Source organism: Xiphophorus maculatus, chromosome 11 (assembly GCF_002775205.1).
Source record: "Xiphophorus maculatus strain JP 163 A chromosome 11, X_maculatus-5.0-male, whole genome shotgun sequence".
NCBI lineage: Eukaryota > Metazoa > Chordata > Actinopteri > Cyprinodontiformes > Poeciliidae > Xiphophorus > Xiphophorus maculatus.
The window spans coordinates 30,078,210-30,093,035 of NC_036453.1; the positions used below are offsets into that span (position 1 = coordinate 30,078,210).

A 14,826-nucleotide genomic window follows, 5' to 3' on the forward strand; every position below is an offset into this window, starting at 1 on the left:
TGACTCATACTGCTTATTATTCTCTAATATTGTTGACAAAAGTTACTTTGGTAATACGCACATCATGCATCATTAATCAAAGTTTTCAAATAAAACTGCATTTACCATAAAGATTTCATTATTTTCACGGTAATTAAATCTTTATGAAAAAGTAAATGAAAACACATTCAAACACTGACACAATAGGCAACTTGTGGTTAAGTGCCTTGCCACTTCCACAGAAGTGGAGGAGGCTGGAATTGAACTCAGATCTGTGAATTGCAAGACTTGATCTTGTCACCTAGACTGTAGTGTAATGTACAGTATGTAAGTAGTGCAAAAACAGTTTTAGTGGACAGAGTTTTAATTATCCTTTTGTCAAAAGGTTTGGGAGAAATAATTCTACCATATCTGCATACAGCCTTTTTAGAGCACAAAGAATACATATACAGGTACATAAAACTCTAAATTTGAGTCAGAACTTTTTTATATTTTCATTTTGTATCCCAGTATGAGTTTATGCCTAGCAAAGCTCCAGGTTACAAGCCTACTGCAAATAATTCTGAATTACGCTCAGTAGTGAGTTGCATCTAAAATATAAAGAGAAAAAAAATAATGGCATGTTATCACCATGCTAATATTTAAAAAGCACACAATCACATGCTTCATCACAGTGTTGGAGCATGTGTAATTACCAACTGTGCTTTCACGTTCAGACAAAAAAACAAAAGACTAGGCTCCCGTCAGTGTGGGAACAAAGCCCCACTATTCATCTGTGCAGAATTTAATCAAGAGATTAATTAGTACACAAACATGTTTGGTGTTGGCTGTAAAACACAACATTGCACACAGGCAGACGGAGCTAATCCGAGGCGCTCGCAGTGTGTCCCCCCAAATCTTTTTCATGTCACTGCAGTCCTGCTGAGGACCAGAATCTCAGCCAACAGGGCTGTTGGATGGTATGCGAATGAGGTGCTGTGAGTTTGTGTATCCAAACTTGGACGCCCAAGTGGGCATCCAAGTGTGGAGTAAAGAGGGTGAAAGGTAATTCTTTTCATGACAAGGGTGCCAGTCGTATTACATAAAAGACTGAACAAAAGCAACCTAATGTCCTCATAAGAATAGTCATTTCCTCTGCTTTTAATTTCCTGCCTTTTTTTCACTATCACTAACAATTTTCTTCTGTGATATGTCCACCTACTACTGGGTCTCTAGATCCCAGGGACTCTAAAGAGGCGTGGATGACATCATTTCCTGCTTCTAATTTCCCATGAATCCAGAGCAACATGTGAACTAAAAACAGCCGTTGTAGCAGGAAGTTCCTGAGCTAAGCTGACATTTTCAGGGCACAGCAAACTGCAAAATATTTTGCTACTGTTTACAAAATGATATGCGCATTGTTCAATATGTTTATTAGGACGAGCCCTTGTAGTAACACCGTCACCAGTAACTGACAAAGGAGGCTTAACAGTCAAAGACTACAAATACAGGCAGTCTGGAGAGCAGCCATATTCCCACATAAGCTAAAGCACTTAGTCCTTCACGTCTAAAGGTAAAAAAAAAAGGATTGAAGAAGACAGTGGAGGAGTGATGAGACAGGAAGAGCGGGATGGGGGAGGGATAAAATGGAATATGCCTGTCCTGTCTCGTGAGCTACATCTGCTATGATGTCCTGCCCTCAGGAATGCACTGTAAAACAGAATCAATACTGGCATGAAATCAGTGCAAGTTCAGACATAGAGCCTCCTCATACACAGGGATGGACCACAGACATAAACACAGACACACACGCAACATCAGAGAAATGGTATAACATTGGTTGGCCAAAACCGGGGCTACAGTGGCTGTTCGCTGCCTGAATTTAAAGGAGGGCACAAAAGAAAAGGCGACTGAAGGTCATCAGGCTCAGTGGTTGGTGATGCAACCTTTTGTCCAGCAGAGGGTGTCAAAGAAAGGTGTTCCAGGATTGTACTCATATTCAGTCTGACTATCCATGGCCTCAGGGCAGGGTTGGATAAAAAGATTTGTTTGTACCTGTCGCATCTTGTGCATCTATTCAATTACCGATTGAACTTTGGCTGCACAGAAATGCTCTTATAGGCTGTCTTTTTTCAAAGTGTCTGAAAATAGAAACAATGGAGTAACTCATGTAATGAAGTTATGTTTAGGTTAATACTGTTGCTCGAAAGCAGGACAATCACTAAAATTCAGGAACTGCTGGAAGAAACAAGAAAGAGTGAATTAGCAAACGAACAAAAGGACAACTGAATGTGTATAAAGCTGGGAAACAGTTTAAACTTTCAAACACCAGACCCAAAATTATTTCAATCTAATGTCTATCAGAAAGCACATATGTAAACAACAGCTATGAGATGATGATTCCTGGCTGCCAAATTCAGGAGCCTTGTTGTTCTACTGTCAGGAAAAGGGCAGATATTGAAGAAAACAAACCACAAATCAGAACATCTAGAGTCTCAAACCGCTCATGTCTTACACAACATTAAACTCTTAAACACAACATAAATCACTGCACTTCCCCAACTCCACTGAGTTCTAACTGTTCTACAAATTTACATTGTACTTTAAATCATCCTTAAAGTTGAATAGATCTGACTTTGACTGCACATTCTAAAAGAAGTGTTATAAGCCTTTTTCCATTTATTTTGGTTCTGATCCCTAATCTAAACAGTTGATTCTTATAAAGTTGGAGAAGTCATGATTCCTGACGGTAGATGTTAACTCAAGTCATAAAATCTCCTTGCAGTAGACTATTTGTAGAACATAGAAAATTGCTTTAAATTGTCGGCAGTTAAAAAAGATCCCAGTGGTTCTTCATTCTTGAAAACATGTGGTATAAATCGACCAACTCCACAAAGTTATGAAGAGGTGAACAGGGGAATTGACTTCATCCATTAAAATGTTCCAATCTACCAATAATTCATTGACGTACTAAGCATCCCTGTGCTATACAAATAAAATTAGATTTTATTTGTTTCCAAATGGACAATGACAGTAGGCCTATCATACCATCAAATAAGCAACAAAGTGGTTCAACAAAGTCAACAGTTGGACTGGACAACAAAAGCCCTGATCTAAGTTCATATAAAAAGAATTTGGTAAGAACTCTAAAAGTGTGTTTGAGAAAGGCAGCTTTCAAACCCTGACCTTGTTATTGTCAGGATGAATGAGCTAAAATTAGAGCAAATTATGGTGCTAAGCTTGTAAAAAGGACACCCAAAACCGTACATCTGAAAAATACAAAAATAAATGTATGTAATTGTATGAATTTTAAGAACATTTATTTCATTATTCTGGAATTTAGCAAACCGAAATAATTTGGGTAACCCTAGCTGAAAAGAAAATGACTTTTTCTGACCTTTTTCTCCGACAATGTGAATTTCTGACAGAGTGAATAAAAAAAACTATTGCGTTTATTTATTCCAGATATATAAATACCTGCTTTCACCTCTGTCTTCATAGAGGTGAAAGACAGAGATGATCATTAGGGATCATCCCTAATGATCCCTAGGTCATTAGGGATTCTGGTCTTTCATTTAAAAGGAGTACCAGTCTCACAGATACTCTTCTAATTGATCATTTATCCATTCATGTTAAGAAGGTTAAGGTCAAAAAGGGTGTATTAAGAAGGAGGTAGTGGAAAGCTAACAAGGTCATATAATCACTGCACAAGTAGAAACATGCTTCTCTATCGACATTCTTGACATATTTCTCCTGACATTTAGCAGTAGGCTCATTCATCATCAAAAAGGAGTGGATAGAACACATAATTAAGCTAGGAGGACTGAAAATGTAATTCCTTCTTTAATAAACAAGCTAAGCAGCGAAAGAGCTGTCGCCATTGTTCTGTTGAATTTTGTTTTTATATATTGGCAAACATGGGTCATGTGACAGGAAGTAAAGGAAGTAACCAGTTGGCTAGGTGAAACACAGACAAAACAATAACACTGAAAGCCTTCATGGTTTCTTTAGACTTCTTTTCAGATTCTTGAAAAACATAATTGGTGCAGAAATGACTTCGTACGTTCAGTCAGGTCTGAGCTGATTACAATCCAAAAGAGTTCTTAAAAGTTAAGCTTAAAGTCGTAACGTACCAGGTTGCTATAGCAATAAATTTTTGATGTGTTGCAAATTGCTATCACATAAGTCAAATATGGGGAAAAAATCTTAAACAAGGAAGACACAATCTGACATGAAGAGGCTGCAATCAGAAGCTTCCTTCCGAAGTTTGAACAACTGATCAACGATTACATTGTTTAAAGCCGTCTTAAAGCCGTAAATCTGTCTCCATCTCAGCTGATTAAAAATAGAAACTGTCTCACTTTGATTCTGGTTCTTCAAACTCAAATCAACCATTAAAGCATTTATTAGGACATCTTCACATCACTTTCTCTGACTACCTTGTGCCAGCCTGTGCAGTAACTGCTGTCGGGCGATGATGCGTGACAGGCGAAGGGCAGAGCGCCTTCGAGGCGTGTTCCCCAGCCTCAGGTAGTAGTCCTGACCATCAGGTGTCATGGCCTCCAGACAGGTGCCCTCGCTGGTGCTGTCGCTGTCACTTCCACCGTCGTTGCTGCCGCCCTTGACATTCTGATCCATGTTGTCAATAGTGTTTTCTAATTTTCCACTCCTGTCATATATAGGGTCAGCACACTCTGCCTCAGCCATCATGCTGTCCACTCTGTCAGCAAAGGCTAAGCTCACAGGGTATGCAGTTTGTCCAGCAGCATCCGCCCCTTTTGTACTTTCTGTGCTGTCTGCAGGATCCATATTGCTCCCTGAAGTTTCTGTCCTTCCTTCACCTTTACTCTGTTCTGATGAATCCATAACTACTGTAGCATCAACATCATCCATATTAATGCAAGTCTTCCTCTCTCCTGCGCTGATTACTTATTATGGGAGCATTTCTTAATTCCTGCCTCTAACATGTCTTCACTGGAAGCCACGTTCCCTCCTCTTCCTTCTCCTCCCTCTTCAACAAACTTCATGGTACCACCTGACTCAGGCGACCGTCCTTGTTCTCTCCACCCACACGCAAGCTGCCCGACTGATACAGGGAGGAGAACAAAGTCACAAACAGTTACATCCACAAGCTGTTTCCTTCAATCATGTGACCAGCAGCCGATGGGGGAATTCTTCGCTGCTTCCTGAAGTTCTGCCAAAGAAACTATTTGGTACATGCCCCAGGCATATGTGCATGACTGTGATTGGCGGGATGGAGATGTGGAAAAAAATATGACATCCCGATGTGAAACAAGGAAGGAACAGAACAATAGAGAGTACGTGGGTGTGAGAGAGAGGGTTCAGAGGAATGTACGTATGGAAGGAGCGAAGCTATTGTTTCTGCAGCTGAGTGGGACTTTTAATGCCATTCAGAAATGTTCTCTGCATCTACGTCAAGCTAATGTCACACTTAGAAAAACTCATCTATAAACTGATGGTCTCTACTAATACAGTAGAATGCCTGACAAAAAATAACAGCAAAAAGCTTTTGCAGAGTCTTTCTCTGAATCATAAATAATATTTAAACACTGAATAATCTGATTCACAAAGTGAGAAAAAGTTGTACAGAACAATATTTGAGACTTGATTTGATCACACTGCCCTCTGGAGGAAATACAGGAAAACTTTGATTTACACTGCAAAGAAGGAACAATGGTTAATTTCCGAGTCATAATTCAGGAGGACTTTTGGAAACTCTCAAAGAAAAATCTTCAGTTCTGATTCAGAGTATAACTGCTCTGTTACAGTAGTGATACATGAAGTTACTGCTGTTTGAACAGGAAGTTTGAACAAGTCAAAATAAAAAAACAGACTAAGTCATCGAAAAAAATGTGACACTAGCTTAGTAATATTACTTTAGAAATCTGTAAAGTTCATAGTTTGGAAACAGCAACAAAGTGCGAAATCTTTGGGTCATCAAGTCTCCATGGCAACCATTAAGTGGTGCCTATTTTATGCTATTAACTGTGAAGTACAGTGGAGGATATGTGTTGCTATGAGCCTATTTCCAAAAATACCAGAAGGTATGAACGGAACCATATATCAAAATATCCTTTGCAATCCATAATTCTTTAATGTTGTAGTCTGATAAAACAAGAAATCAAAGAAAAGTTCATAATAACTCCTGTTTCCATTTAGAATAAATTAATTAAAAAGCTGTCAATTAGAAAGAACAACAGCATACATGCATTAAATTGAATAGGATACAAAAGTAGTCGGCAAAAAGCAAAAATTAAAGTTCAAACTCTTTATTTAAATGCAAAATATAAACAAAAACACACCGACTTCTGTAAACCACCTGCCTCACAGTACCACGAAGTCAGACAACAATGAACACAACATCTCAACACATGTGATTCTACGTCTTTAAAAATCAACCTGTTGACAGGAAGTCAAGTGGCAGAAAGCTCCACAAGACCAAAACGAAAGTATTCATGTGGATTGCTGGTGTGCATTCACTGGATTTTACAGACAGGCCTACAGTAGCCAAATATTCTGCGTCAATGAAAGAAAAGGCCAAAGGAGCAATCCATGAGCTGGGGGTGGAGATGATTAATGATAAAGCTGTTTGCTTGTGTAAATCCCTTTGAGTATATCTATGCTTTCTAACAAACTAACGCACACACATTCACTTAAGCATTCACAAATGTGGAATAAAACCCCCCAAATCCCATATGCAGAGGGAGACACCCAGTTTCCCTAATCCAACAGATCTGTAGAATTACAACTAAATCCCACCACGCACTCAAAACCTCATTCTGTTTTTTTTGTCTGCCCCATTTTTGTGTGTGTGTGTGTCTCAGTTTACTTTTTACTTCTTATTTCAACATCACAGTCTGTTTTTATTACGCTATAATTTTTTGAGTACAATTTTTTAGTACACTTTTTCTTTTAATATCACTCCAATCACATAATTTTAAGTATGTTTTGAGACTATTTATCCATTCAGTTTTTTCCCATATTGAAACCATTTGGCTAACCTGGATATCCTACCTCCCCTGACTGACTATAGCAGAGTGGAAAATGCATTGTCAAATACCATCATAGCTGTGCAGCCAGATGCCTGAATTTTAAGGATTCCCCATCTTTAAAACTGATCCAGACAGATGTGGACTGTGCGTATCTGAGCTGATGGGTTCAGCAGCAGTCTGAGGGCGGAGCAGTGAAGCTCAGGGGAACCTTTGAGTGCTAGTTTAAAGAAAAAGATGAAGGAAGGAAAATTAAAGTGAGTGGAAGGTGATTACAGGGTGGCAGGTGTTATAAGGTGCTATCTTAAAATTAATTTGGTGTCCAACACCGCAAAAAGTAACTTTGTTAAATGAATTTAGCAAATAAATTTGGGAAATGTAATGTTTAACAAATTCAACCCAATCGTTTTGAAAAGGCATTTACTGAGAATATTGATCCAGACAATTTTTTTATTTGTTGTTTGCGGTGTCCAGCAGAGAAAGGTAAAATTGATTCATTTGTCTGGATTTTATTGTGAACTTAGGCAAAGTTTTGAACTGCTGGACTTGCGGTAGGGAAAGTTTATGTGTTGGAGCGCTAATTTAAGTCTGTATCCTGATAACTTTGCCAGTTTAGCAACAGTGCTAACATTAAATCCTGAGACAGTTTGTGCTAATGAAGGGTTAATCTTTACTGTGGTTGTCAGGGAAAAAAGATTTAAATGTCATCATGTTGAATAGATCATTGTTTTACACTTTTAGACAAAACAGTTCTAATTGTTTGTTTCTATTAACATGGAAGATAAATGAGAAGACTTCAGGAATGAAACATTGACAATGTTATTGATTCTATAGACAAGTGTGACCGCAAGAGGTGTCTGTTGTGGAAAAGGGATTAACTGCATCTATAAAACTGGCATTTTCTCACCACCTAAGTTTATGGGGTTTAATATATAAGGAATGACTATATAAGGAATGTCTATTCTGGATTGAGATTGAATTCATTTATATATATATATGAGTTAAAACAATAAAAATGTTTCTAAATGAATATGAACTTGTTTTCCTATAATATAGAAGGTCTGCTGTGATGGGGGACTTAACTGGAAGACGGACCCCAAATTAAATTCTGCTTAGGGTCTCATAATACTTTGGGAGACATCTATGCCCACTTGGTCTGTGGAGGCTTGATGGATCCTGAATGTGGGAATATTTTTACTTCAATCAGTTTAAGTGCCGCACATCTCCATAATTGCATTAAACCGAGTGGACAGCTGCAGCTCCCTCTCTCCTACTCTTTTTTCCCTTCTTCTTCCACCCTCTCTGACGCACAGCCTATATCCAGAGTGCGCTTCCAGCTCGCCACTGTAAACACAGAGGAAACTGACTGCTGACCCTCCTAAACTTGGTGCATTAGCGCTCATGTTACAGCCCACTCTGTTGGCTGTGAAACCCGAAATAATAAATGGGGCTAGCTCACTAATATAATCGTTAAGACTAACAAAAATGTCTTAAAAAATCAATAGCCAATAAAATATGAACGACCGGCATCTGAAAGCCCTGCTGTACTCCTTTCCACAGCACATGCCTGCGCTGTTTTGAGCACTAAATTTGACAATGACCTTCCCAAAATAATCAGGGAGCGCTCTGCGCATGACGCCACCAGGCTGTATGCAGCATGGACTGGAAATAAACTTTCGTCCAGTCTGTCGATATTTTTACAAATTGCCGTGGGTTTAGCAGGACTAAATAAGATTAAGCTGAAGAAAACTAACGTTATCTCAATGGTCTGGCAAGACAGCATGATTTTCCATAAATTAAGATGGTCAGGTTATTAATTTCAAAAGAAAACTCTTTATAAGAAGCTGCAGTCCTCCGCGTGATTGCCATGTAGTATAGATTCTAATTTATTTATATGTCAAGTGTGTCTGATTTTTGATGTTTGGATGTCTGACCTGCGAGTCGCCTCTCCCGGACATTCCTCCACAGCAGATCCCAAGCCTTGGACGTGGAGTCCCGCAGCTGCTCACTGATCGACCGCCGCAGCTGTAGCTTACTGACAGACTTTCGCTGTGTTGTCATTGCGGTGCAGCCGGACGCATTATTGATACTATCATGAATCCCCGACTAAAATCAGATTAAAATCCGTGTTAATCAGCAGAAGATTTCTCCGGTTCTCCTGTATTCCGGCTCCGGCTGGGACAGCGTGCCCCGGCTGCTCCTGCCGCAGTGACCGTCACCGCTTCACCTGGTCCAGGCTACAGCTCCGCGCTGCGTCACCTCCCTGCACCAGCAGAAAAGGTCCTTTTGGCCCCCAAAAAGCCAGAATCTCACTGATCCCGCATCCCTACATCCAGTCGCTTACAGAGCGAAGGTGCTGCACTGTTTCAACATAACTTCTCCATGTGAGCTACAGAGCCAGATGTGAGAGGCGGACTCACCCCCTCCCCATGTGCAAAGACTCTCTCTCTCTAACACACACGCACACACACCAAACCTACATGATCTGCAGAAAAAAACCCACCCACTCACCCAAACAAGGATCCCTTTCAATCTGCTTGATACGTAGTAATAACACTCATTCATACCACACATTACATGCACACAAGTTGCAACTGTCTTGCTTGTCGGCAGAACAAGCCAGAGTTTATGTGCTCATTCAGTCACACATCTCACTGCACCCAGTCACAGTGCCACAACACAGATATTAGATATTCATTGGAGAATGGCCTGCTGCCATGAAAATGTAAACTGACCATTTCAAAGCAGTGCCTGGCAGGCAGCAACTGCTATGTTAATTGAAGAGTTAGTGTACTACATTTTATCAAAATCTTTTAAGTTAAAAAAAAGAAAGTTAATGTAAACATGATACATCTGCAATCAGTGGTTGTGATGTTCTGTTCCAGCAGGACCTCTGGAACTATGATGTTCCAGTCTCCTCATCATCACACTGATAAGGAGACAGGATTAATATAAATTAGTGGTGAAAATTTTGTTTGGGTTAAAAACAATGACGATTTTTTGCCACTGGACACAGAATTATTGCAGAATAATAAATATCCACTTACTAACTAATTATTGTCTTCATCTGGGAAGACATAGTTTCAGCAAAACAATGCCAAACCATGAGTTCTGACCAAAAGTTCATACATTTTCAGAATCAAAATCAGAATGCCTCATACAGATTTTGTAAAGTTCAGGAAATTGATTCATTACAAGTTCCTATTTACATTTTGGTGAAAATTTCTTCCATTGACTGCACAACAGAGCACCTGCACATCAGACTTTGCCCAACATAATTGAGACAGTTTCTCTTTAAACACCCATCATGTTCAGTCTGACTACCTAAAGGGAAAGTGCTTAAGCTGTTTCTTTTTGTGAGGCACTTTCACCCCCTCTGACAGGTTAAGAGTTTGGGAATTTCCTCCTAAGACTTGAGTTCTTCCCATGTTATCCCAGGAATGCCAGACAGAGCCATCACAACAGCCCACGATGCTCCTCAGCTGCCTTCTGCCTGACACCGTCGGATGTCCTGTTTGTGGTGTTGAGTTGCAGGTCAGCATGGACCCTGTGAGGAGGGACCTGATTTGGCATTTTGGCCTGTTGAAACATGCTTGACATCTCTGGCAGTCAGCAAAATCTTGAGGTCATGTCGATACCAAACACCACTTTGCTTGTAGGGCCTGCTAGAGGTAGGGATCTAAATGTTTACTCAAGCTATTATTTTTATCCTTGAAATAACTTATGTCATTGTATTTTATTTTACCTCAACTCATAACACTTGCTGATGGAAGACCTAAAGACTTCATGTTTTCAGTCTCTGTGTAGTCATGGTCTGAAATGTCCGATGACAGTAGGATAGAGCGGCCTGGTGATTTACCTTCTTACATGTTACCCTTCTGTGTCTGGGACTAGATGCATGCCTGACTCTGATACCCAGCAGTGATGAGAGGGAAAGTGTTTTGAGACGAGAGATGTGATAAAAAAAAAAAAGAGCTAGCAATGAAAGATGATGAGTAAGTGACCGAAGGGTGGAGGAACTGGGGAGCTCAGAGGAGACAAAAGGCAGAGTCAACTGACAAGACCACCAACACACAGGAGTTCAGAAGCAGACGGAGAGAAGCTACACAATCGATCATTAGAAGATTTAGCAACAGCTGAAAGCACTTAATTTCTTTTTAGCGTTTTATTAGGTGTAGTAAGACTGATGTCTTTATTTTCTTTTGCAAATATTGTTGCTCCTTTTAAAAAAAATACACAGAACAAGCCTGTGTGATTTACCTAAATATAACACATGCATGCATACATTCCACTTTACTCTGACAACCATACAAAACTTGGTCCTTTTTTGTTTGTGCTTTTTATCACACACCTTTCAGATCATCAAACAAACTTTAGCATCAGAAAAAGATAATTGTGGTCAACTCAAAAATTAATTTTCATATTACAATTTAATTTATTAAATGAACAATATTATTCAAACTAACTTGGTCCCATATCAAAAATCAACTGACCACTAAACCAAATGGTTTTATTACTGAAGGTAACAAATGTCATAAAGTGTTTGAAACAACAATGTGTTTATCAAATCTCTAGGGATGAACTCTAGCGCACTCTTCCTTAAAGATTTTTTAAATTCAGCCTCACTGGAGAGGTTTTGAGAATGAACAAGGTTTAACATCATGCCACAGCATCTCAATCAGACATAAGTCTGGACATTCACTAGGCCATGCCAAAACCTTAGCTGTTTTTTTGTTGCTATTTTAGACATTAGTGTGCTTCAGATAATTGCTCCACTGCTTAACATTGTGCTTGAACTTAATATCACAAACTTATGGGTGAACATTTTCTTTCAGGACCCTAAAGGTAGAGCTACAATAAAATTGTTTAACTAACAGTTCCCTCATTTGTAAGAACAGCTTAGTCAAAGTCTAGATCTAAACATTCCTGTTTGTTTCAGTCTGATTGTGTTTGAGCAATTTTGTAAAGTGGAATGGGCAGACATTTCACTTTAAAAAATATCACAAGACATGCAACTGTACTTAAGCAATATGTGGTGCTACAAAGTATCAATTAAGAGATGTTTGATAAAAATAATTTACATAGATTTATTAATAAAAAATCTTGTAAATCATTCATCGTTTGCATTTTCTACTTCACAACTAAGCTACAGGCCAATCATATAATATCCCAGTAAAACTACACTAAAATTTGTAGTCTGAATGTGGAAAAAATGTAAAACAGGGCATGTTTATGCAGAATTTAACAAGGAACTCTATGCTTTTGTATAAATGGTTAATTACTAAAATTTCCATTATTTATGCTGTGAAATTCAGCATCACAGCTACATATCACTGTTTTTGTCACTTGAAAAGTAAACCAGTGGACAAGACTTCACAAAACAAGTTGTAGTGTGGGAATGAAAAATAAACTGAACTCTTCTGTGGGAAAACTACTGGACTTTGACTAAGCCATTCAGTTTTGTATTTCTCCTCTGTAATGATACAAAGCTTGTCCATGGGGTCAATCTTTAGTCTGGACAGGGAGAAGGAGCCCTGCAGGAAGTCCGTCTCAGTGTAGCAGCCAATCAAAACAACCATCCAACACATTCCAGTGGTCAAGCAGCCAATCAAAACAAAACGATTGACAGAGATGGGATCTGGTTTTCTGAACAAATACACAGCGGAGCATGGGCTTTCGTTGCTCTGGGAGCAATCAGATCTTACGGCAGTTACAGGAATGAACAACTGCTGCTGTGGAGAACCCTGTTGTCTTCTTGGGACTTAAGAAAGAGGAGGAGGAGAAGCATGGGAAGGTGGAGCAAAAAAGGAGCACAGAGTTTCTGCCCCTTTACTTCCAGGCGGGTCATTTGAGGTTAGGAAACTCGGTCATATAAGCAATGTGGTCATGCTGAGTAAAAACTATATAGCAAAAAACTGCATGCTGAGGGTCATGGAGGTGCTCAGTGATATTTTTACTGGCCTGTCTCAAGCGGCTGGAGAATCTCACAAACACAGCCGTTACATGTCCACATTCAATGACCAGAGTATTAGTCTTGAAAAACATTTTCTGGAATGCTCTATTTGGTTTATGCCAAACATGTCCTCTGTTTAGTGTCAAAATAATTCAATTTTAGACTGTCACCTGTCCTAAGAACTTTACTCCAGGTCTTTTTCTATGTTCTCTCTGAAGAAACATTTCTTTGTGCACCTCATGTAGGTAAGGAAAGGTAAGTTTGAGTAGCCTCTTTTTGATTGTTCAGACATGTATTTTTAACAGTTTTCAGAGCCTGCTATTTCTTGTGATGACTTTTTATTGTTTTTGGAAACGTTTTTAAGCATTTTATCCTGTGTCTTCAGGGTGAATTTTGGGTGGCCAGACGTGGGCTTCTTGGCAGCTGTTTTGAATGTAGACTATTTTTGGTATATTAAACTCCCTGATGTAAACTTATGTTGTGACCTCTGTGGACCCACTTACTAGACTCATGAGCTGCTACAGTTTTCTTTCTGAAGGCTCTTACCATAGGGCTGTTTCATCAAAAATCAGGAGAACGGCAGATTAATTAATAAAAACAGCATTTATTTAAATTCTGAGAAACACTGTTCAAATCACGTACATCAGATCTGTGTTTGCCTGTTTGTAGTTTCAACCATTTCAAGTGGGAATAAATGTAGGGCTGTCCTAAGGTATTCCTCACCAGATATTGATTTTTTAAACCATTTCACTGGAAATTTAAAAAAGTATTTTTTACTGTTTTTATTGCGAATTGTTCTAACATTTTCTCATGACTGTATTTTCCAGAACTGTCTATTGCAGACGCTCTCCTTTACAGTGACAGAATAGCAGTAAGAAGTCAATATCTGCTTCTGCACTCAGAAGCTGGGTTAGTGAGTTCAACACTAATCAATGATTTAACAAATCATGTGACCAAAGGCTGTGACAAATGCTTCTGCTTCAGCTCCCCCTTTTTCACTGAAAATGTCCTTAAATCACCATGCCTACTCTGCTAACATGCACACTCTTTCCTCCTTCAGCTCATTTTTTCTTTTCTCCATCCAGCCACTTTCTGTCTACTCCTCATCTTCTATTTTTAGAAGCCCTCAGAGATTCAGGCCAAGCAGCTCAGAGCATGCAACATTAAGACTGAAACATGAATAATGCCTATGCACGTTTCAGCCTGGCGTCATGTCTTAAAAATATCATCTTGAATTCTGCAAGTGCAAAAATAAAAGTCCATAGAAAATTATCCTTAATCAATAAAAGACAAAAAAGGGCTTGGAAAGTACAACTGTCAACTATTCCTGTTTGCGAAAGGAAATGAAACTTGCATGGTTTTCAATATTAAAAGTGAGACAAGCATCTCTATGCAGCTTCTTTAATCCAACCTAGTATCCATAAAAAAAAATCCATCAAAACCATTAAATTCACATATGTGGCCTTTATGGAAGAGTTTTGAGAACTTTTTTGCATACATGCCTCAATCACACCATCCCCATAGTGAAACAGGGTAGTGGCAGCATCCTGCAGTGGGAATGTTTTGGAGTTTTTTTTTTTTTTTTTTTAACTAAGTAAACAAAAGCTGGTTTGAGCTGATGGAAAGATTAATGGAGTTTACTAAAGGGTAATCTCAAACAAAATTTTATTTAAGAGCAATTACCACACTTTCCAGGTGTTCTGTTTTTCTTTAAGTAGGTGGAAAAGCAGATTTTTCCACCTATTTTAAGATCATGTCCTATAAACATGTAAATAAACACATTTAGTATGTGGGTATGACATGAAAAATGAAGTAGGCTATGAAGACGTTTATGAGATGAAAGTTGCACACTGCAATTCACAAAAACAATCTTTCATTCAACAAATTCAGAGAAGAATAGAAATA

General features: G+C 38.9%; 1 protein-coding gene across 3 annotated transcripts in view; it reads right to left on the reverse strand.

Annotated features, from left to right (window-relative positions):
• The window catches only part of stard13 (StAR related lipid transfer domain containing 13), a 56,628-nt gene that overhangs the window by 21,632 nt on the left and 20,170 nt on the right, over window positions 1–14,826 (reverse strand). Inside the window, exon 1 of one of the 3 annotated variants that reach the window (XM_023342504.1) lies at window positions 8,903–9,400. The exons of 1 other annotated variant lie outside the window; for it this stretch is intronic. In XM_023342504.1, the coding sequence (XP_023198272.1) occupies window positions 8,903–9,029 (127 nt within the window). In that variant the 5' untranslated portion in view covers window positions 9,030–9,400. Of the gene's footprint in view, window positions 1–4,397; window positions 5,016–8,902; window positions 9,401–14,826 lie in introns of those variants that run through there. One more of the 3 variants, XM_023342503.1, reaches the window with a different exon arrangement.